The 21,930-nt window shown below is 41.2% G+C and overlaps 1 protein-coding gene and 1 long non-coding RNA gene across 17 annotated transcripts in view; one reads left to right on the top strand and one right to left on the bottom strand.

Annotated features, from left to right (window-relative positions):
• The window catches only part of LOC125631218 (uncharacterized), a 45,995-nt gene extending 35,043 nt beyond the window's left edge, over window positions 1-10,952 (bottom strand). For all 6 annotated transcript variants that reach the window (XR_007354881.2, XR_007354880.2, XR_007354883.2 and 3 more), the window contains exons 1-2: window positions 10,396-10,952; window positions 9,611-9,695 (exon numbers count right to left, since the gene is read on the bottom strand). This is a non-coding gene — a long non-coding RNA (uncharacterized LOC125631218). The remainder of the gene's footprint in view (window positions 1-9,610; window positions 9,696-10,395) is intronic.
• Window positions 1-21,930, top strand: part of PRKAG2 (protein kinase AMP-activated non-catalytic subunit gamma 2) — a 386,915-nt gene that overhangs the window by 278,319 nt on the left and 86,666 nt on the right. For 8 of the 11 annotated variants that reach the window (XR_007354878.2, XR_007354879.2, XM_048837547.2 and 5 more), the window contains one exon: window positions 10,952-11,039. The exons of 1 other annotated variant lie outside the window; for it this stretch is intronic. Coding sequence is in view for 8 of the 10 variants with exons in the window: in XM_048837547.2 (XP_048693504.1) it covers window positions 10,952-11,039 (88 nt within the window). In the remaining 2 variants the exon portion in view is untranslated. Of the gene's footprint in view, window positions 1-10,446; window positions 10,514-10,951; window positions 11,040-11,343; window positions 11,560-21,930 lie in introns of those variants that run through there. 2 more of the 11 variants (XM_048837552.2, XM_048837554.2) reach the window with 2 other exon arrangements.

The following is a 21,930-nucleotide window of genomic DNA, read 5'->3' on the forward strand; positions in this document are numbered from 1 at the left end:
CAATGAGTAGTGGAAATGCTTTAAAACAAACATCTTTTGATGCATGTCTGGGAATGCACATTTCTTTAATGAAGGAAAGCTAAGACTTTTCTTGCAATACTTTAGTAAATCTGTTTCATGCAGACTTGTAGTTTGCAACAAAGTTTTTCTGAGTCTTTACCTAGTCATTGTAGATTAATATGTAACTTTTTGTATTACTCAAACACAACTTGCTTTAGAGTATTTTAATTTAAAGTGAAAGCTGGTTCTCTGGGAAAAAGGCAAACAAAGATGTGTTTATTTGTAGAAGGTGATTTAACCCACTCTTATGTAGGAAACACTCAGAGTATTCAATTAGAATTTACATACTAAGCCTAAAAATTTGTTTCTAGAGATGATCCAAAACTGTATATAAATTGCCTTAAAATTGGAGAGTTTAGATAAAATGGGGCCCAAAGCCAACACCATCCCTGGTGGTGTTTGCAGGCAAAAACAGAAGAAATGAGCTCTTGCCAAAACCTCCCCCAGTTTTATCCCATCTCTGTTTGATATTAATGTGTTGGATGATGTGGACACTGGGGAGCATATATAATAAATTTACTTATTTTAATAGTCAGCTCTATTTTGTAATATAGACACTGCACTGCACCCAGTTCAAAAACTGTAATCCACAAAACATCAAGTATCCTCTGTTAGAAGGCCTTATGAGACCTGGCAACCACTAGAATAATCACATGGGATGAAATCCTGGTCCCATTAAGCCCAGTGGGATTTTTGCCACTGACTCCAGTGCATTCAAGCTTAACAGAAAAAGCTTTACCAAGAAAACTACTCATGGCAACACTGGCAAAACCTAGAACTGTTTTCAGCCTTTTAAGAATATTCCTAGATTCATAGACTTTAACAGAGTTATTCCAGTTTTACACCACTGTAAGTGGTATCAGAATCTGCTTTCTAGTGATTACTCGACATTCCTCTGCATTGGGGCCCTGATTCAGCAGTCCATCCCTGTTCTGAAAAGCATGGAAATACCTGCTTAACTTTAGGCATTGCTTAAGCATGCATTTAAACTTAATGTGCTTAAATGCATTCCTAAACATGGATGGATTTAAGAATGTTTTAATGCTTTGCTCAATTGTGACCTGGGTGTACTCTTTAATCTCCTGCGAAAAGCAAATAAATGTTATCCATATGTTCCTATAGATTATCAACAGCTCACTTAGTCCCTGATTCTGAAATCAAATGTGCATAGGCAGATCATTACACACAGCCAGAGTCCCATGGGAGATGAGATGATGGAGCTAGTTCTTCATGCCAAGTTCCCAGTTGTTAGTTGTAAGTACGCTTGGATCCTTACATCTGTGCAGAAGCAGTCTCTTGGTGTATGAGAAAAGTAACTGATGAATATTTTTTATAAATTACCCATCAACTTTTGAAAAGCAATTAAATTAAGTAAAAGGATTAGTTCTGATTTTTAAATTCATTGGGATCTACTGTTTGGCTATATTTATTGGCTACATGCTAATGGCTAAAAGCATATATGGGTTTGAGTAGAAATTTCTATTATGACATGTTTTTAAATTTAACAGCTATGTTTCCATGTGATTATTAAAGTGATTAAGAGCTGTAAATGTAAGAGTGTAAATATCACTAATATGTTTTAGTTTATTAATATGGAGAGATGAGTCATCTCTTAATAGTTAAGATGAAGCAAGCCTTCTATTATAAGGCTGATGTTCAGCCTCCTCTAATGTGGCAAAAAAACCAAAACAAACCAGTTGAAATTTGACAGGCTGCATCCTGTTATGAAAGAGAATTTTTAAGCCTTTTGCAAAATTAAAATTTTTTTTGAAGTTTTTTGGATTCACGTTTTTGGACTGGTTGAACTTTTAAAAAATCCTTTTAATGTTTTTATATCTGTGTGTATACACACTGATAATTAAGAGTTCAGTCTTACCCCAAAATGGTAATAAGAACATAAAAACGGTCATACTGGGTCAGACCAAAGGTCTGTCTAGCCCAGTATCCTATCTTCTGACAGTGGCCAATGCCAGGTGCCCCAGAGGGAATGAATAGAACAAGTAATCATCAAGTGATCCATCCCCTGTCACTCATTCCCAAACACCTGCATGAAGACAAAGAAAATCTGGACGGCTCCAATGGGCCGGAGTGATAATGAGTGTGTAGTTGGTAGGGAGAAATATGGTGGATACATTACTTTCCATTTCCACACTCTTTAACATTTAAGGTTGTTTTTTTTTAATACATATGATGGATTGCTGTACATATTAAGTCTGAAATTGTCACTCATACATTTAGGGCCTAAGCCACAACCAAAACCATTACTGAAATCAATTAGATTTTGGCGATAAAGAATGCAGCTTTGGGCCTTTCTGGTGTTTGGGTTTACCTTTCAATATGTCTGTCTCAAAGCTCCTAGGATCCCCTATTTTGCTCCCCAACTCAGACCCGATATAGCATCTGCTACCCAAGCAGGACTGGATGGGATTTCTTCAGAGCCAGTGAGTGATCCTGAATTGAGTTAAGGGGCCACTGTTTAGCAGCATTAGGTACTTGCTCCTTCCTATCCTGTTTCCACCATACTTAACATTCTACCTCCATGATGCTTTCATGGGGCATAAAATTGTGAATGAAAACAGTGTTTCCAGCATGGCAATACATAGACAGGCAGGGCTGTTTGGCCTGAGCACAGGCCTGGGAGCCAAGAGCTATCCAATTCTAATCTCAGCCCTTTCATTAACTTCCTCTATGGGTTTGTGCAAATCAGACCCTCCCTGCTTCAATTTCCTCGTCTGAAAAGTTGGGATAATACTTACTTATGTGCATCACAGAAGTGCTTGGGGGAATTAATTAATGTGTGTAAAGTGCTGTGGAGATGAAAATGTTAAATGTTGTTTTAATATATTAATTATAACTGTATATAAAATCCAGGGGATAGACTTTCTCCTTCAGAATATGAGTAATTCCCATTAATTATAATGTTAAAACGTTAGGGAAAGAACACAGCAATAAAAAGTAAGCAATTTGGTACTACAATTTAAGCTCTCCCCTTCCCAAAATTATTTTGTTTACATCACATTTTTATGACTTTTGCTATTCTATTAACCTTCAGTTGTTTGTTTTACTTTGCCTCCATAAAGATTGCTAGCAGAACTGTATTAAGGTTCTGACTGTGTCAGCATTCTGGTTGTAAACCCCTGTTTTTAAGACATTAATAACTTCTGAGCTGTAACCTAACACAGAAGGAAAATGCTCAGACGATTTTCAAAAATATATATTTTCAAAAATAAACCAACCATTTACTGTTTCACTATAGTGCAAAACAACTAAGTTTTGTTTTGCAATAATGGATAACAAATGTTTTACGAAATTACAGTATATCAGAAAGATACCAGTATGTATGGCAGGAGCACTGTTCCTTTACACAATAAAAACAGATCAAACTAGAGGGGCTGCAGCATAATGAAGAATCTGGCTCATAGCATCTAAAGTTTTAAATTATTTTGAACACTGTTGGTTTAAAACCCAAATGTGTTAACATTGTAATAGCTTCAAAGCTTGTCTAGATTAGGATTAAAGATGTATTAGTAGTAGTAAAAAGAACAGTAGTACTTGTGGCACCTTAGAGACTAACATTTATTAGAGCATAAGCTTTCGTGGGCTACAGCTCACTTCATCGGATGCATAGAATGGAACATATAGTAAGAAGATATATAGATATACACACACACACATACAGATAAGTTGGAAGTTGCCATACAAACTGTGAGAGGCTACTTCGTTAAGATGAGCTATTATCAGCAGGAGAAAAAAAAAACTTTTGTAGTGATAATCAAGATGGCCCATTTAGACAGTTGACAAGAAGGTGTGAGGATACTTAACTTAGGGAAATAGATTCAATATGTGTAATGACCCAGCCACTCCCAGTCTCTATTCAAACCCAAGTTAATGGTATCTAGTTTGCATATTAATTCAAGCTCAGCAGTTTCTCGTTGGAGTCTGTTTTTGAAGCTTTTCTGTTGCAAAATTGCCACCCTTAAATCTTTTACTGAGTGGCCAGAGAGGTTGAAGTGTTCTCCTACCAGTTTTTGAATGTTATGATTCCTGATGTCAGATTTGTGTCCATTTATTCTTTTACGTAGAGACTGTCCGGTTTGGCCAATGTACATGGCAGAGGGGCATTACTGGCACATGATGGCATATATCACATTGGTAGATGTGCAGGTGAACGAGCCCCTGATGGCGTGGCGAATGTGATTAGGTCCTATGATGGCGTCTCTTGAATAAATATGTGGACAGAGTTGGCATCGGGCTTTGTTGTAAGGATAGGTTCCTGGGTTAGTGTTTTTGTTGTGTGGTGTGTGGTTGCTGGAGAGTATTTGCTTCAGGGTGGGGTAGTAGGCATCCTTCAGTCTCGAGAGACTATGGATATGCGCCCCTGAGAGGTAAAGAATTTGCTCAGTTGGTTTTATGGCAGCTGTAACTGAAGAGATCCACTTGAGAGAGACAGACATGTTCTAACACATTTGAAAAGTCAAATGTGGACCAGACACACACTGCCTTTGATATGTGATAAGCCTATGGGGAGCCTAGGCTCAAACTCAGTAACCTTAATGCATGTTCAAGTATACACTGCCTTGCCTACAGTAGACTTAAAACGTTATCTAACACATTCTAACATCATACCTTTAACTCCTAGTCTAGACAAGGTCTTAGTATATTAATACATACACTATATATTAGTATAAACTAGTCTATACTATACCTAGTACAGACTAAAGGAGCTATTAGAAACCTTTTGTGGCAGCAGATTAAATAGTCTAAATACACAGATGTTCCTACATTATGCCATATCATATCAATGTAATGGGAGTTACAGCCCTGTCTGGGGTAGAACAGATTTTTCTCCTAGACCTTAATGACTCATCCTTTTGTGCTGACGTAGTTCATTGATCTCAGAATATTAGCATGCCAGTATCCTGCTAGGCTAGCTCACAGTTGTTATACCCTTCCATGTTGGCAGCAGAATGTCACCCTCCAAAGTCTTCCATCTCACCCATCCATTTTGTAGGCTTTAGTTTGAATCCAGAGTCTATAGGTCTTGCTGTGTCAGGCTGCCTCTGGGTTCAGTAAAAAGAAAAGGAGTACTTGTGGCACCTTAGAGACTAACCAATTTATTTATAAATAAATTGGTTAGTCTCTAAGGTGCCACAAGTACTCCTTTTCTTTTTGCGAATACAGACTAACACGGCTGTTACTCTGAAATCTGGGTTCAGTGTGATTGATCACCAGTCAATTGCAGACAGGACTTTCAGCCTGGGACCTGGCTTTGATGTTTCTTCAATTGTTCTTTTCTTTTGAGGGTGGACTCTTCTTACTTTGTCAGGGCTGTTGTCTGCATCTTCAGCCCTTGGGTGTTTACACTTTATTTCATTAGGACGGGCTGGGGCTGGAGGTTGATTCCATCATCCATACATACCTCATTCAGACAACTAAACTAATAAGATTACAGCAGGGTTTTGCAAAAATGAAGGTTGCAGCAAGCTTTTACAAAATGGAGTGCGCATTTTAAAATGGAGTTTGGGACAAGTTAAAGTGGAGTTCGAGTTACAATATGGACAAGTGTAAGGAATGGCAAACAGTGAACAGAAGTTACAATGTTGCAAGTTTCAGCGATTTAAGCAGCAATTGGATTGAAAGTGAAACTCAATTAGCCAGTTATTGGGGTAACCGGTTTTATGAATGAATGTTGTTTCATTCATAAAACTTTACTTATGAAGTTATATTAATAAAGTGAACAATTAAAAACAATTTCATTGATCAGTTCTACACAGTGGGTGAGCGAAAGATGGAATTTCCAATGCAAGGATGGAGATTCTTAGTTTCCATTGCATTTATGAGCAGTACAGAGGCAATTATAGCACAGTGTCGTTTTGGTAAAACAGCTATCCGCAATGTAGTGTTACGTATACACTAGCAAATATTACTAGGGGTTAATAATCTTTAAATTACATTGAATTTGTCTTCATATTGTCAGCTTGGATACAGTTTTTCCCACAAAAAAATTAACACTCTGATCCTGCAGTGATGATTGTGAGGTTTGCTGGCATAGAGCTTATGGCATGATTTGGGCCTAAATGTCTTCTTATGGCTTATTATGTACTATAGCAGGTGAAATACGTTGTGTACTTTCAGGGTGTGTGTGTCAAATGTAAGCTACAAACAACATATGAATTTTTTTTAAATGTTGGGTATTTAGTATTTTATTGTGTGGTGTTAAAAAAAGAAACATAATTTTAAAATCTGGCATAATTTTTCTTTCCAATCAAACATCTATTCATAGTTTAATAGATCCATAGATTCCAAAGCCAGAAGGGAGCACTGCAATCATTTAGTGTGCCCTCCTGTATAATAGAAGCCATAGAACTTCCCAAAAAATAATTCGTAGAGCATATCTTTTTGGAAAATCATCAATCTTGATTTTAAAATTATCAGCAATGGAGAATTCACCGTGATCCTTGCTAAGTTGTTCTGATGGTTAATTACTCTCACTGTTAAAAATGTAAGCCTTATTTTCAGTCTGAATTTGTCTAACTTCAGCTTCTGGCCATTGGATCATTTTATACCTTTCTCTACTAGATTGAAGAGCCCACTATTAAATATTTGTTTTCCATGTAGATACTAACAGACTGTAATCAAGTCATCCCTGAGCCTTCTTTTTGTTAAGCTAAATAGATGGAGCTTCTTTCAGTCTATCACAATAAGGCATGTTTTCTAATCCTTTAATCATTCTCGTGGCTGTTCTCTGAACCCTCACCAATTTATCTATATTCTTCTTGAATTGTGCACACCAGAACTGGACACAGTATTCCAGGAGTGGTTACACCAGTTCCAAACACACAGTTAAAATAACTTCTCAACTCCTACTTGAAATTCTCCTATTAATGCATCCAAGGATGGCACTAGCCCTCTGGCCACAGTGGCACACTGGGAGCTCATGTACAGCTGATTATCCACCACAATCCCCAAATCGTTTTCAATCACTGCTTCCCAAGACAGTGTCCCCCATCATATAAGTGTGGCCTACATTTCTTTGTTCCTAGATGTATTTAGCCATATTAAAATGCATATTGTATGCTTGCAGCCAGCTTATCAAGCGATCCAGGTCACTCTTTATCAGTGACCCGGTCCTCATTATTTATTGCTTCCCTAATTTTTGTGTCATCTACAAACTTTATCAGTGATGATTTTATGTTTTCTTCCAGGTCATTAATGAAAATGTTATAATAGCTTAGGGCCAAGAACCAATCCCCGTGGGACCTCACTAGAAACATGCCCTATGATATTGCTATGACAATCAATACCCTTTTGGACTTCCAGCTATATATAATTTATATCCTTTTTAATTAAAAAATAAACCAGATTTCTGTAGCTAATTCCCTGATCCTACAAAAACATGCTTTATTACTAGTTTAGTCCTATCAATATTAATTTTTCTCCTGAAATGTATGTATTCTTTATTGGAAGTTTTACTTTCATAGTAGGGCCACCACTTGTCTGGGTTTTCCCAGAATTTTTTTTGTTTGTTTTGTTTGTTTTTGTGAGGTAGCTGTCCTGAAAAGTCTGCAAGGGTACTCAGTTTTATTGGCTCAGGATTATCCCAGATGTCTTGTTTTTTTGTAACTCAGAGATGGCAACCTTATTTCACAACTTTTTCTCCATGGTAAATATTTTTGTTAAGATACACGTCAGTGGTGTTCTTCATTCTGACAAGTTTACTTTTCGTTCTTCCAAATGGGTGTCATTTGCTATGTGACGGGGGGGGGGGTAGGGTAGGTGTCCCCCTTGACCTTGCTCCTCCTCCCAGAATTTTCACAGCTCCTTACCAGCTGGAGCTGTGATAGCTCCCCACAGAACTGCAGGGGCCACTACAGGCACTGGGTTATATTTGTTTGAGTTGGGGTGACACCTTAATGGTTTTGGGGTTCTTTTTTAAACAAACAAAAAAAATTTGGTAAGAAGCACATTTTACCCTGATCAATATCAAGACAACTGATATAAAAGGAAAATTGTAAGGGGGGGGGGTTAAGCACAGCTGAAATAAAAGATATAATTAAAATGCTGTGGATGTTCTGAAGTATTGCTACTTAGTGTATGCAGTATTGGTGGTTTATATGGCTGATCAGCTACAATATTCATTGAGGTATATATTCATAATATTTCACCATTACAAAAAACAACACACAAGTTGTTTGGAGTTAAACTTGACACAGTGTCCTCATGGTGGTCTTTCTTATGACCAAGAATTGGACACTCCTACTTCCTGAGCAAATGAAGGTTCATATTAAAGTCCACTGGAAGGGGTTTGTTTAGGGGTAGAAAGCAGTCACCCAACCCCCCTGAGGCTCTTATTTTCCTTCTTTGCAGCTGCCATGCAGAACTGTGCTAGAATTGTTAAGGTTCTGTACTCCCTTCTCAACCCTTAACTCTCACTAACACACATTTTGTGGTGTTCCCTAGTTTTTGTGCATGTTATTCTGCTGGAAAGCAAGAAATATTGAATGCCTTAGTCCTCTGTCCGCCTTCTCCTTGGAAGACTTCCTCACCTTCAGCAGCCAGTGCCTGTGACTGGGAGCCAAATAAACCTTAGTATTCTCTACATGGTTGCTATGACTCCTTTGAAGCACCATGCTCTGCATCATGGAGCATTTCTAACGTCTACTAGCATCTGCTGCCACAGCTCAGCAAGGGATAGAGAACCTACTTCTAAGGAGAAGGAATGCTTCCTTTGAAGCTCTACAGCAGAGAGAAGCCTGGTTTCCTTCTGAGCCCTGCAGACAAATAAGTCAGTAGCTGTCCCAGGAAAAGGCAGTTAAATAAGAGGGTAGAGATGAATAGAGACAACCATTAAGAACTAAAATGAAAACTCCGAGGAAGAGGCAGAAGGGGTTAGGTAACAAGGTAAGCAGAAGAACTCAATCCCCCTGGACCTGTCTCTGCCAGTTGCTAGCAATCCGTGATTTTGGGCCACAAAAAGTATATGCTAATTCAGAAGGTTGATAATGTAAACTTTATTTACATTACCCTGTCTCAGCCAGTGTGATTTATGCTGAACATTTCTAAAGCATCCACACTTTAGTGACTAACAACTTTAGTCTATTCATTTTCTAAATTATAGACTATGAAGCCAGAAAGACTCATTATGATCATCTAGTCTATCCTCTTGCATAATAAAAGCCATATACTTTCACCCTTTAATTCCTGCATCAAGACCATAACTTCTGATTAAGCGCAAGAGCATTTCATTTAGAAAGAAACCCAATCTGGATTTAAAAACTTCAAATGATGAAGAATCTATCCCATCCCTTGGTAAACTTTTCCAGTGGTTAATTACCCTTACTTTAAAAAATGTGTACTTTATATGAACAGACTTAGAAAAGTGGAGGTAAAATAAGAACCTTAAAATATTTTACACCTGGTCATTAATGTGGAAAAGACCTGCTGTATTTAAACAAGCTATAGCACCTGTGTAGCAGAAACTCATAAAGAAAATGGAATGATCACTTTAAAAGGGGCTGTCCAAACTTTGTCCAACAGTACAGTAACTTACCAGGAGCATGAAGACTACTCCACTTGTTCCATCTGTCCAAAATCCGGTCCCCACACTCCTTACAGCTTCATTTACCACAGCATCTCTGTTTCATGAGTACAGAATAGGACAGATGACACTCATCTTTATCTTTACTTCAGAGAAATGGGGCCTGCACAGACAACAGTCTGACATGCAGTGTAACCAGGCCCCCTGGCATCAAGCTGGACCACTGCATGCTGGGACTTGCTGAATGTTGTGGGCCCGCTGTAATGCTGGGGTCTGACTCTTGTGTGTCTCACAGTGCCACAGCCAGGCTGGGCCCCTCGCTGTCCTGGGAGGCTGGGCCTACAGTAGGTGTGAGAGGCATGTTGTGGGAGGTGGAGGATGGGGTCTCCAGGCACACCAGGACCCGGGACACGCCTGGGAGGGCAGGGACTGCAGCGGGGACTGGTCTGCAGGACAGCCTGAGAAAGACATGCCTCGTGAAGGTGGCCCACCCTTGGCAGTGGGGAGGTGGGATCCAGCATCCCCCGCTAGACAGCGGTGGGACTGGCTGCTCACGGCCGCCTTAGCAGGTAAATATATCGGACACTACCAACGCCGGCTGTCGGGGGAAGGGCTTCCTCCTGGCAGGTTACCTTACCCCGACCCTGGGAAGAATGGCAGGCGGCTTTAACAGCCCGCCCTCGCCTTGCAGGCTGGACAGGGAAAGGTGGATGGCTTGACCCAGGGTGCAAGTAGCAATAGCACAACCACCGGTCTCTCCTCCCCCCCCTCCCGCTCTCTGTGTGAATGGTAGTTACCTTCCCTCCTGTGTAGAGCAGCCTGCTTGATTGCTGCAAAGCGGAATGTTCCAAATCCCGGTCAGGCCCCAGAAAGGGGGACCGTGAGGAGGAAGGGGTGGAACTTTCTCACCGAAAGGTTCTTTTGGCTGCTTGTGGAATCTAACGGCCGTAAACGGCAGCTCGCTGACTTGAAGGATGCTGAGGAGACGCGAGACCTCCCACGTCACAGGCCAGCGGCCTCTCCAAAGGACAGAGTCCTACCCGGCCTGGCTGTAAAGGGTTAATGGGCTGGGAGCAGCCGCCGGGGGTGGGGGGGGGAGGTCCCGCCTCCTCCCCTCCCCCAGTGCGTGTAGGAGACAGCACAAATCGAGCCCCGTCAGGCTGGAGGGTGATCCCGTCCCTCATCCCCATACGGACTCGGGCTAGCAGCCGCCCTCCGCGTCCGCCCGGCGGCTACTCCCCTCGGTCAGACCGGCTCAGCCTCTGCCACGCCGGGCTGCGTCCGATGCCGCCGCGGGTCCGGTAGGTCCGCGCCTGGATGCTGATCCCCTTCTCCGTTTTCCCCCTTCCGCAGGCGGCGGCAGCTGCGGCGGCTCCGGCTTCTCCTCAGCCCCCGGCCGCCTCTGAAGGGATGCTGGAGAAACTAGAGCTCGACGATGAAGGTAAGTCGGAGGCGCCTGCCGCGGAGCAGCGACTGACGGACAGACACTCCCCTAGCTCCGGGCATAGCTGCCCGCTCCGGGGCTCGCTCCTGGCCCTGCTGCTGGGGGGGCCGGACGGAGACGCCAGCATCCCCCGGGGGGGCGGGAAGCCGAGACAGTCGGGTCTCCCCGGCGACGCGTGCTCGCCCGCCAGCCCGCTGGGGGCTGCCCCGCACCCTGCTGCCTGTGCCCTTGGAAAGGGGCGAGGCGGGTCGCTGGGTTACAGCCGACCCTGCCCCCAGACTCGGCCCAGCTCGTGCGGGGCGTGGGGCGATCGCTGCGTGGGGACCCGGCCCGAGTGTTCCGTTCGCACGCTGGGCGCTTCACAGCAGATGGCCACTCAGGCGAGCAAATGCTGCTCTTCGTCACCCTCTCCTGTGGTGGGATCCTTCGTCGCCCTCCCTTGATCTGTTTTTCCAGTTATCGCTGGGCCCAGTTCTGTATGTGGGGCGGAGGAGGATGAAAACCTGGACACGCGTGGGTTGGTTTTTTTTTGCTTTTGTATATCCTGGTGATAATATGTACCGTAGACCTTGACCTCTGGATGACAAAATTGGGAATATTGTACCAGATGGGGCAAGTATTAGAAAAAGTCAGTGTTCACAGAACAGACTTATCTCTGCCAGCTTTTCTTTGATGTTGCTTCCTATTTAGCTCCTAATTAGATGACTGACAAATAGTTAACTCAGGTAGGATTTGAGCTTCTGACTTATTTACGTGTCTTGCAGGCACTACACTGTTTTGTAAAGGAGTTTATTCTCCTCCATAATTTTGAGCAGATCTATAAGCTTGTGCCTTTTTGAAGGGGACTGTGTTGAAAACTTAAGATAGTAGTTTTTAGACATGATGGCCCTTTCATAGTGAATGGCCATAGAAATCTAATTTTCACATTTAATATTTTAAAGTAGCTAAAACTTCATAGGCTTTTTATTTGCAGAACATGTAGTAATATATCTTTTAAAACTTTGGAAATAATAGGCTGAGTCATTTATAGTAAAAAAAAAAAATGGTTCTTTTTGATAGCTGTTCCTTTCTGTAGCTGATATTGCTGTTGAATGTAATTAACTACAAACCTCATTTTAAATTCCTTTATGACTTTTAAAGGTTTTTCTTGCGTTCTACTGACTTGACTGCTTGTCTAAGAGCTTCTTGCTCTATAACTTTTAAAGCAAAGGTAGGCCAGTCAAATGGACTCATGCCTTTTTTGTCTTGGTGAAGCCTTACAAGAACAATAAAATCTGCAGCTTCAGTATGATTTATTTAACATGAATGTTGGATGTAAGGAATTCAGTCTCTAATTTGTACTATCCTTCCCCAGTTTAATATCAATAATTTCTGACCACATCTGTACCTTTCATGTACTTGATTGACTTCCTCTTATCTTCAGGTTGGAGAGTTAAACCACTGTCTGTCCTAAACTTGTCTTATTGATCTGCTACAAATATTCAGTTTTGGGGAAATGTAAATAAATCACCTTTGTTTGTTTACTGTCTACTTTAATAGTAGTCAGAGTAGCAAGGACAGATTCTTCTGCTGGGATAAGAGTATAGTTGGATAGATTAACAATATTGCTGGGTGGGTTAAGGGAACCACTGTTGTGGCCCCTTGTGGCATGTAGTAGTTTCTGATTAAGTGAGCTGTAGCTCATGAAAGCTTATGTCTAATAAATTTGTTAGTCTCTAAGGTGCCACAACTACTCCTTTTCTTTTTAATAGTATATCATAATATCCTGAGGTGGATGTCCGGTCTAAACAAAAACTCATTTACACAAGATAGTACAGATTACTGTGATAGAATAATTTATTTTCCAGTGCACGTCAGATTATAAAATATGAATTCACTGTCAATCATTCTCACTATTTGCAAACTTCTGTTCTATTGTGGTATTTCTTGGAATGTTATTTTTCCTCCATCAAACTGAAGTTAAGTATGTGACTGTTCTTTTGAGTTGGTATATAAGTTTGAGAGTTTTGCTTTGTTTTAATTTGTTGTATATTGGTTTTGGAATTTGTCAGAGGCAGCATGTTCCTCCATTGGTGGACAGTACACTTAATAGCAAACCCTGGCCCCAATCAGAGGCATTTGCTGTCTTCGTAGGGAATCTATCTAGCATTTGGCTGGAAGGATAGTGATCAAAACATGGGCATTAAGAATGCTACTTACATAAAATAGGGGTATGTTCAGTGTAGACAATTTTGATAAAACTAACAGCCCATACATTAGAGCAAAACTTATTTCATTGTTACAATATGTCTTCATATGTGAAGTCAATACGTAGAGAAGCCCAAAGACAGTGGGATGCAGATGGAAATGTTCACAGTGCATATATTTTTGACCTCAGTCTTGCTCTTGTTGCTATGATTGAAGTTGTGTTAATGTTAGGGAAGGGAGGAGAAAAAATTTTCTGGTTATTTGGTAGATGAGACTTACTGAGTGGTAAGGTGGTTCAGAAACAAAAGGCCTTCAAGAATGTGATTAGATTTCACGCTGTGGATGCAGTTTTATCATATTTGGGGTTCTGTCTTGTCACATTTCAAGCCCTCTCTCTATAATCTATAAAATGACGTGTTTAATTAAAAACTTGTTTTCTAGCTGCTATTATAGATTGATCTAGCTTTGTGTTTCACATATGGCTAGCTTCCCCAACAGTATGTCCACCAACAGGTAACTGTCTGGTATATCAAATTATGCAACAGTTCCTTTGGAACCGAATGTTTAATAGAAAGTAACCATCAAAAACAGAGCCTCAAAATAGTCTTATTCCAGAATGGATCTGGCTTGTGATTCTCTTGAAAGCCTACACAAATGAGAGAGAATTTAACTGGCATTTAAATTTAAAGGAAATTAATTCACATTATTTGAAACTAATTGTTTAAACTGAAGGGTGGGGGGAAGTGAAATGCTGCTTAGAATACAAACCTTTCTTTTAACTGCATTTTGTCTCATGGGATGGTATGTTGCTTTGCAGAATCTGGTTTCTCAGAAGGGATGGTCTGTAAGTAAAATGGACAGGACATAGACTCAAAAACAGCACACTTGTATCTAGAAAATTTTGTACCTACTAGTGTTACAATTAACACATAAGATACCTATCCCTGAGAGAGAAATGTAGGTTCTTCCTTCTCCCTACCCTCTTCCCCTGCTCTACTCCCCCCGCCCCCTCCTCCTCGCTTGTTCACTTTGGACATTTGACTGGACTCTCTATTGTTTCACTTTGTTGGTCAGTTGCAGATCCTGTCTTTTGCAATAGAATGATGCCATAATTCTTGTATTGAGTGCTCTTACTCAGTCTTTTCAAGAGAGTGTTTACTAGTATTAGCTGCAGTGGAGCTTAAACACAATAGCCAGCACATCAATATATACATAGAAGGGAAGGAGAGGAAGAAAGAGGTGGGCCAAAATATGTTTAGTTTGCTTGGATCTGCCCAAAAGACCCTTCTAAACATCAGTAAGAGAACAAAGAAACTTTTTAAATTATTAATAAAAGAGTTGTTTACTAGAAAGCTCAGGACATGCTGTTTAAATGCTGATTTCTCTCTCAGAAAATGGACGTTGAATTAAAATATTTTTAACTAGTTAAGATCAGTGTCCTTTTAGCAGGGATTGGAAATGAGACCACTGAAGTAGGTTTTCTTATCTTTCATACTGTTACTTTTTTGGGAGGCAGGGACAACCAGTTCCTTGTTACTGTCAAAAATGTGACAAAGCTGATGTGTGCGTGTACCTAATAATAAACACACACACACCTGCTGTTACATCAAAGTGGATTCCTTGGTTTGTTTCACACACAGTTTTGGGTTGACTTGTGAAACTTCAGGACAGATCATGGATTGCATAGCTCCTCAAAAAGAAAAGAATAAACACGCTGCTCCTCAACTGCTTTCTGTATGGGATCAGTGTCAAGAGATAGTAGGTCTGGGGTTTATTTTTGTTTTTTTGCAAAGGCAGGGGAGGGAGGAGGCTGGGGAAGAGCTAGTAGAAGGAATTTGTTTTTGTGTATTTAACAGAAAAACTTCAGATTTTTACCACCACATTTTGAGTCACTGGGTAGCTTCATTTTGTTACAGATGGAAATGTCTGAGATCTAGTTGTTTTTTTTTTCCTTTTAAAATAACTGTTAGCATTATTGGTTGAAACGATACCATGACACTAATCTAATCTGAATTTTCTTCACCCCCCCATCTCTAAAATTCTTTAGGCTACAGAAGTTACCTTAGTTTCAGTATTTACATCACAGATATCCACCATATACCTGTCAGCTGTAGTAATTTGGTTGGTTCAGCATTGTAACTGTACCTTGGGTAACTGGTTCTGCTGCAGTGTTGGCTCACGGCCATCTCTTTACCATCTTATCCACCAGCACAATTTAAAGAAAATAAAGTGGCAGCACTGAGTATACAAAAAGCTGCAGTTGTTTTTTCCAGGCTATCTCATCCCAGATTAAAGGCTAGGAACAAATTTTTGTCATGTGGGGCTCATACTAAGGGTGTGAAGGGTATGGAAGGAAGGGTATAGTGAGGGAGAAGAAAAGAGCCATTTAAAGAAAATCTTGGGTTAACTCTTCCTACTTCAGGTCAGGTCTCTTTAAACCTTCTCCTTTGAACTATTACATCTTTGGTATGTTCAGGTGTCTTTCGTTGACTGCTTCAGATTCACTTTTAAAAAAAAAAAAGCTTTTGTGCTGACATGGAGCTTTGTCTGTACTTCAACACTACAGTGAATGCTCATGATGCACTTGTGCAGCCCAGAATGAACACTGGAATGGTGGTTTTTAATCTTATAACTAGGCTCTAAGCTTAGACAGAACTATATTGCTATCGCGTCCAGATCAACACAGTGTTACAGTGGCTGGCCTTCCATTCCAGCAAGGTGGAAGGGATTCTCTTTCTAGACTGTCCAACAGAGTTTCTGCAGAACAATACATGGCCCAGGAGCTAAATATGCTTTGTCCACAGCACTTCTCGCCTAGGAAGTGAGTGCCCAGATTTAGAAGCTGAACCCATGTTTGTTGTATGGTAATGCTTGCAACTGCTGTAGGATCACTGAGCTTGTCCATTACTGATTATTGTGGATCAATATTAAACCTTTTAGACCCTGACACTTAAGTTTTTAGGAGGTTTTATGTGTGTCTAAAGAGTTGGTACTATACAATCTGCATTTCTAATCTTCCCACCAAAGCTGCTCAGTGTTGCCCAGCTGTATCTCCTGTTTCCTTTCCTACACACCCACCTCTTGCACTATGTTCTCCCAATTTCTTCTTCCCTTTTGATGACACCCTCTTGTCTATTTATGTGACTATCTCTTTCATGGTGTTTCCTATGCATGGAGTAGCCTCCTACATACAGCCTGTAGTATGCCAAACAACCTCTCCTCTCCCACAAGTTCTTCCTTAAATCTGTCTGTTAACCTTTCACCACTAACTGTCATCCCTTTTTCACGTCTCTGCTCGTAATACTTTAACTTGGCTCATGTTGTAATAACCCACTTTAGTTGTTGGGGGAGGCTGTAATACTGTTATAGGAAAGGTGGCAACAAAATGAATATTATAGGTTATTGACTCATTGCACAAAACTGCATTAAGATAGAGTCAAGCATTCAAAAGTTTGGAAAAGGCAGAGTTACAGTTGCCTGTGCAACCTTAATTTGGCCTCCTTGTGTGTATGTATTATGATATACTCTCTAATTCCATGACCATACTGTTCTCCTCCCGCCCCCCCGGACTCCTGACTCATTCAGTGCACAGGATAGACCTGCTCTGAGGATGCATCAGGGTTGTATAGTGATGGAATCTATCTGAAGGGCCCCTACTTCATTTGTTGCAGAAGTTGGTAGATAGGGAGTTAGTGAGGCAGGGGATTATGAAAGAGAAAGGAAGATCTCCTAATTAAGGTAGTTGAATGTGCTAGCCTGGGGAATTGGATTCTCTGTGGCCGTAGCAAGGTAGTTGCTATGTTATGCCAGGCAAGTTCCTTCAATCACCCTTTCAGAGGTGGTCACTAATTGGATGTTCCTCATTTTATGGTGTTCTGGGATCTGATTTGCAGAAGTGCTGAGAACTCACAGCAGCAGTTGAAGTCAGTAGGAATTGTGCTTTGAGCATACAAAGTGCTATATAATGTTACGTTCTCTGAAAAATTAGGTCCCAAGTGCCTCAGGTTGGGCACCCAAAATTAGTGGATACTTTTGATCTTAATCTGTCTCAGCTCACCATCTGTAAAATGGGGATAAGTACAACACTGCTATGAGATGAGGGGTTGATAAGATATATTAACTAATGTTAATGAAGCACTCCAATACTTGATGAACACCCCAGAAAAGCCCATGAGGAAATTAATAATTTTGCCTTCAGAGAAGGGTTTGAATAGTGTGCTGTAAAGAAGGCATGGCCACACGCTGAACAGTGAGGATCAAACAAAATATTGAAGAGTGGCTCATTGAGTACCTTGCATGCTGTGCTGTGAATAAGACAGAAGGCCTGCCTCTTGCCTTCCCTCCCTCCCTCAGCTCCTTGTCCGAATCTCTCTGCCTCTACAACCCATCTTATCAGATCTGTCTCTGTCCCTTCTTCCTATGCAGAGAAAGTCCTTCTTAGCCCCAGGCTGGAGCATGCCTAGTGCAGATGGAATCTTTAGGGAATCTAACTACAACACTCTTGTAAAATCTCTACAGTGCATATGCATATTAGTTTTTCAGAGGTTTACAACTCTGCCAAATTTGGGCTGACTTCCACAGGCTGACACACAGGCAACCAGCCACCTGCCAAATTTCAAGACCCTTCTCTGGGGTGCCAGAGATTCTCAGTGAAGCTGTTAGATTTTTTTAATTAATTTATTTATTTTTTTTTAATATGTGGAAAAATATGATCTCTCTTGCCCTAGCCTTGTTCTTGGAAACAGCTGAACAATTTTGGCTGAAATTCCCCCCCAACAAACCAACAACAACAAAAAAACAGCCTTGCATCCAGTATGGAAAACTTCAGCCCAAATGGTTAGCTTGGCAACATTATAAGCAGCTGAAAACTGTTTTATAATGGGAAGTGTTGGGCAACCTTAAAAGGAAGTGCTATTGGGCCCCACCTGTACTTCTCACACAAACTCTCTTGAGTTTTAAAATTGCTCTGCTGCATTTTGGACCAACATAATCATTTTTTTAAAAAATTGGAAAATCATGAGTTAATCCAGTGTAGACTAGTGATTTGTGCTTTTGTTACCTTAAAACTGAATTACTTTAATGTACTCTCTGTGGGACTTCACTTCAGATCAATCAGAAAGCTTAAAGTGGCACAGAAAACACCTGCCTTTTTGGTAAGTAGTGTTTCCTGGTAGGAGCTCACAGTGCCTGTGGTGCTTGATTTGCACTGTCCATCCATGGTCACTGGGCTGAGTTTAAGATGTTGTTTTGTTTCACTTACAAAGCTCTAATAGCGTGGGATCTGTCTACTTGAGGGATTCCCTCTCTCTGCCATACTGCTGCAGTTGTGATCTGCATAGACACTTCAAGATGGATGTCCCTTGATTTTAAGACTTTGCGGGGTGGGGGGGGGGGGGAATTGCAGGGGTTGACAGCTCTCTGCAGAGGGCCCTCAGCTTTGAAACCAAACTCCTTTCCTCACCCTCCACTGGTCCAAACCAGCTCAGGTCCATTGAGCTTCAGAGGCCACCGGAGAGAGGATCTATCGACTAAACACTTGGAGCAGGAGGATGTGGTGGAGGTTGACGCTTGTGAGTGGGGCGTTTTGATAGGGATATTTGTTGAGAAAGGACTCTTTAATGTGGAAGGATCCTATGCCAAAAAAAACCCACCTTGAATTTTCAGAGGGTAGGTGCTGGGAGAACGGCAGCTAACATTTGTAGATGTGTTCTCTACACTAAGAGAAAAACTGTATCTGTAACTCGTGTTAAAACATCTCCTAATATGATGCCTCTTTCCCAGTGTAGACAAGACCTGGGTCTCATCTCTTTAAAAGTTTAGCATTTGATTTTGGGATTTAAGGTTGAATAATACAGTAGAAACTAAATGCAGAAATGTTCCTTTGGGGATTCTTCCCATCCCCTTCAATTCTTGGTACATGGACTTAGACTTCTTTGCACAGTGTACTCCTGGAGGAATTCTGTGCCAAAAAATTAAAAATTCTGCACACAATAGTCTAATATTCTGCATTATATTTGTCAAAACACAATATAATCATGCCAGTTTGCTATTTTGGTAATTTATTTCAAAATACCTTTCAGTAAGTATGTCTGTAACAATACAGACAACAAAGATTCAGGAAAATGTTTTTTGACAAATAGATTCCTTACTAGGCATATTAGTACAGAACTCTGAGTAATAATTCATTGAATCTACAATACAGAAACAAAGTTCCTGCACCCCACGGAAGCAGTGCAAAGGTTTGGAGGAGTCTGGGATAATGGAGGAGCTGAGGGAGAGGGAAGTAATTGCTGGGAAGGACCCTGGGAGATAACCTGGAGTGTTGTTGGGTGTGACTGGGAGAAATATGGAACAAGTTTGGGTTTTTTTTTTGGGGGGGGGGAGGAGGTATTGTTAGGGAGTTGGGGAGCCTCCCCCATGCAGACCCTGGCTGACCCCTAGCCTCTCTGTCAGACACTTCTGTCCCATCCCCATGTGTCCCTGCACCCCCACTCTACTACCCCCTCCCCGTCCCTATGTGTCCCTGCACCCCCAATCCCATTCAGCCCCCGCTCCGGTCTGCCTGCCCCCCAACTAGACTTTCTGAACTTTGACCTGTGCCGCCGCCCCCCTAGCACCCCATGTGCCCCATGCTGTCTTCCCCCCCCCCATTTCCCATGCCTCGTCACCTGGCCCCATGGGCAGGGTGCTGTGAGGAATGCAGCTCCTTCTCCTGCTCCCCTCTCTGTAGCTGGCTGCTCCCAACTGGGACTGGCAGCCCGCTGTTCTGGTGCCACAGCAGCCCCTGATGTGCTGCAGTTATGCCTTTCATACCTCTCTGGCATAATGTATTTTCTGCAGGGAAAAAAATTCTGGGGGGGGGACATGAATTCTGGGCGTATGCAGTGGTGCAGAATTCCCCCAGGAGTAACAGGGATTAATTGGGTCTATGGGAGTTTAATTTGTGCTACCTTTAAATATCACCTCTAAATCTGGCCAAGGGCAATTTTCTTTTGTGCAGGCTTGCAACTGTAAATAAGTCTGTTTAAAGACAAAATAACTTTCCTTACATGCACCATTTAAATGAGGTCCGTGTTACCCTGATTTCTGTGTACTATGACTCATTACCCCTGACGCTGTCGAAACACCCATTAAAACAGCAGAATTTTAGTATTACCATCATTCCCTTGACCTATGCTTTTCGGTTTGCATCTGATCAGCCTGTGCTGTTGCTAAGTTTGCACTGATGAAGAAAGAAGGCAAGAAGAGATTTGAGTTGCCAAGCAAATTTGCAACATTAGGTTTTTTTTTTTTTATTGAACTTTCTCTTTACATTTATCCTTGTCCCCCTCTATCCCTCTTCTTCCCCCCTCCCGCCCCCGTCTGCTGCTGGAATAGTATGACTTTAAGGTAAAAGTAGGGTAACAATGCCTAGGGAGACATACTCTGAGGGATTCAACTGGTTTTCTTCAGTCACATAGAGAATAGATTAATGAAATCCTGGAGTCCGACTTCACAAAAAAATGCCCAGAATAAAAGCTTTAGTGATCATATCTCACTATACTACTATAGGTTCTCCTCCCTTGCTGTGTTTAAAGGGGCACTTGAAGCTAACTGGAGTTTGTTTGTAAAGTTATTTAAAGGTAGCTTTGCGTTTTACCCTGCCTCTGGGTCATCCTATTAAGTGTTATGCCCATAAAAATATACGAATTACACAACATTTCACTGTCATTAAAATATCTTTCTTTTCTGTGTGAAAGACTCTCAAACTGCAAGGGAAATGCTGTATACATGGAGAAATAGTGATAGTGACTAGACAGAAAACACTGTCATGTGCAAAGTCGGGAGAAATGTAGAAATATGTATGCTAATTCCACTGAAAGATTAAGTTTAAATGTTACAAATAATAATAGAAGGTAAATTTTTAGACAGAAATGTCTTTGTTTCTACTTAATACTATCTACAAAAAGAAAAGGAGTACTTGTGGCACCTTAGAGACTAACCAATTTATTTGAGCATGAGCTTTCGTGAGCTACAGCTCACTTCATCGGATGCATACCGTGGAAACTGCAGAAGACATTATATACACACAGAGACCATGAAACAATACCTCCTCCCACCCCACTGTCCTGCTGGTAATAGCTTATCTAAAGTGATCGTCAAGCTGGGCCATTTCCAGCACAAATCCAGGTTTTCTCACCCTCCGCCCCCCCCCCCCCCCCCCACACACACACAAACTCACTCTCCTACTGGTAATAGTCTAGACAGAACTTTGTGCATGTTAAAGGTAACCCACAAAGGGGGGGAGAAATAGGCCTGTGCCAGTTGTTCTGTATGATGTACAAAGAAGGCCTGAAAACTTCCCATTCTTCTCCCTTAACTTCAGAAATTAATGACTCTTCTACTCTGGAAGACTAAAAGTGGTAAGTGGAGAGAACTAGTGAAATTAAGGTATCTTGATCCTGGAAGTTGAACAGTTGAGATAAGAAAATTTTTAAATGCTGGCTTAAACATTTGTTTTGTTAATTCTCTGTGCCAAATCAGCACTTGAGAACAAAGCATATCTTTGTTAATAACTCAACATTGTCCCTTCAGTTAAGAGTGTCAGAGAACATAAACATCTCTAGAATCCCCAAGTTCGCCAGCAAAACCAGAGAAGATCAAATTTGACATTCTTTGTATCATTAAGATTAAAAATCTTTCCTTAAAACAATACAAAAAC

The sequence above is a fragment of the Caretta caretta genome, chromosome 2, assembly GCF_965140235.1.
Source record: "Caretta caretta isolate rCarCar2 chromosome 2, rCarCar1.hap1, whole genome shotgun sequence".
Classification (NCBI taxonomy): Eukaryota; Metazoa; Chordata; order Testudines; family Cheloniidae; genus Caretta; species Caretta caretta.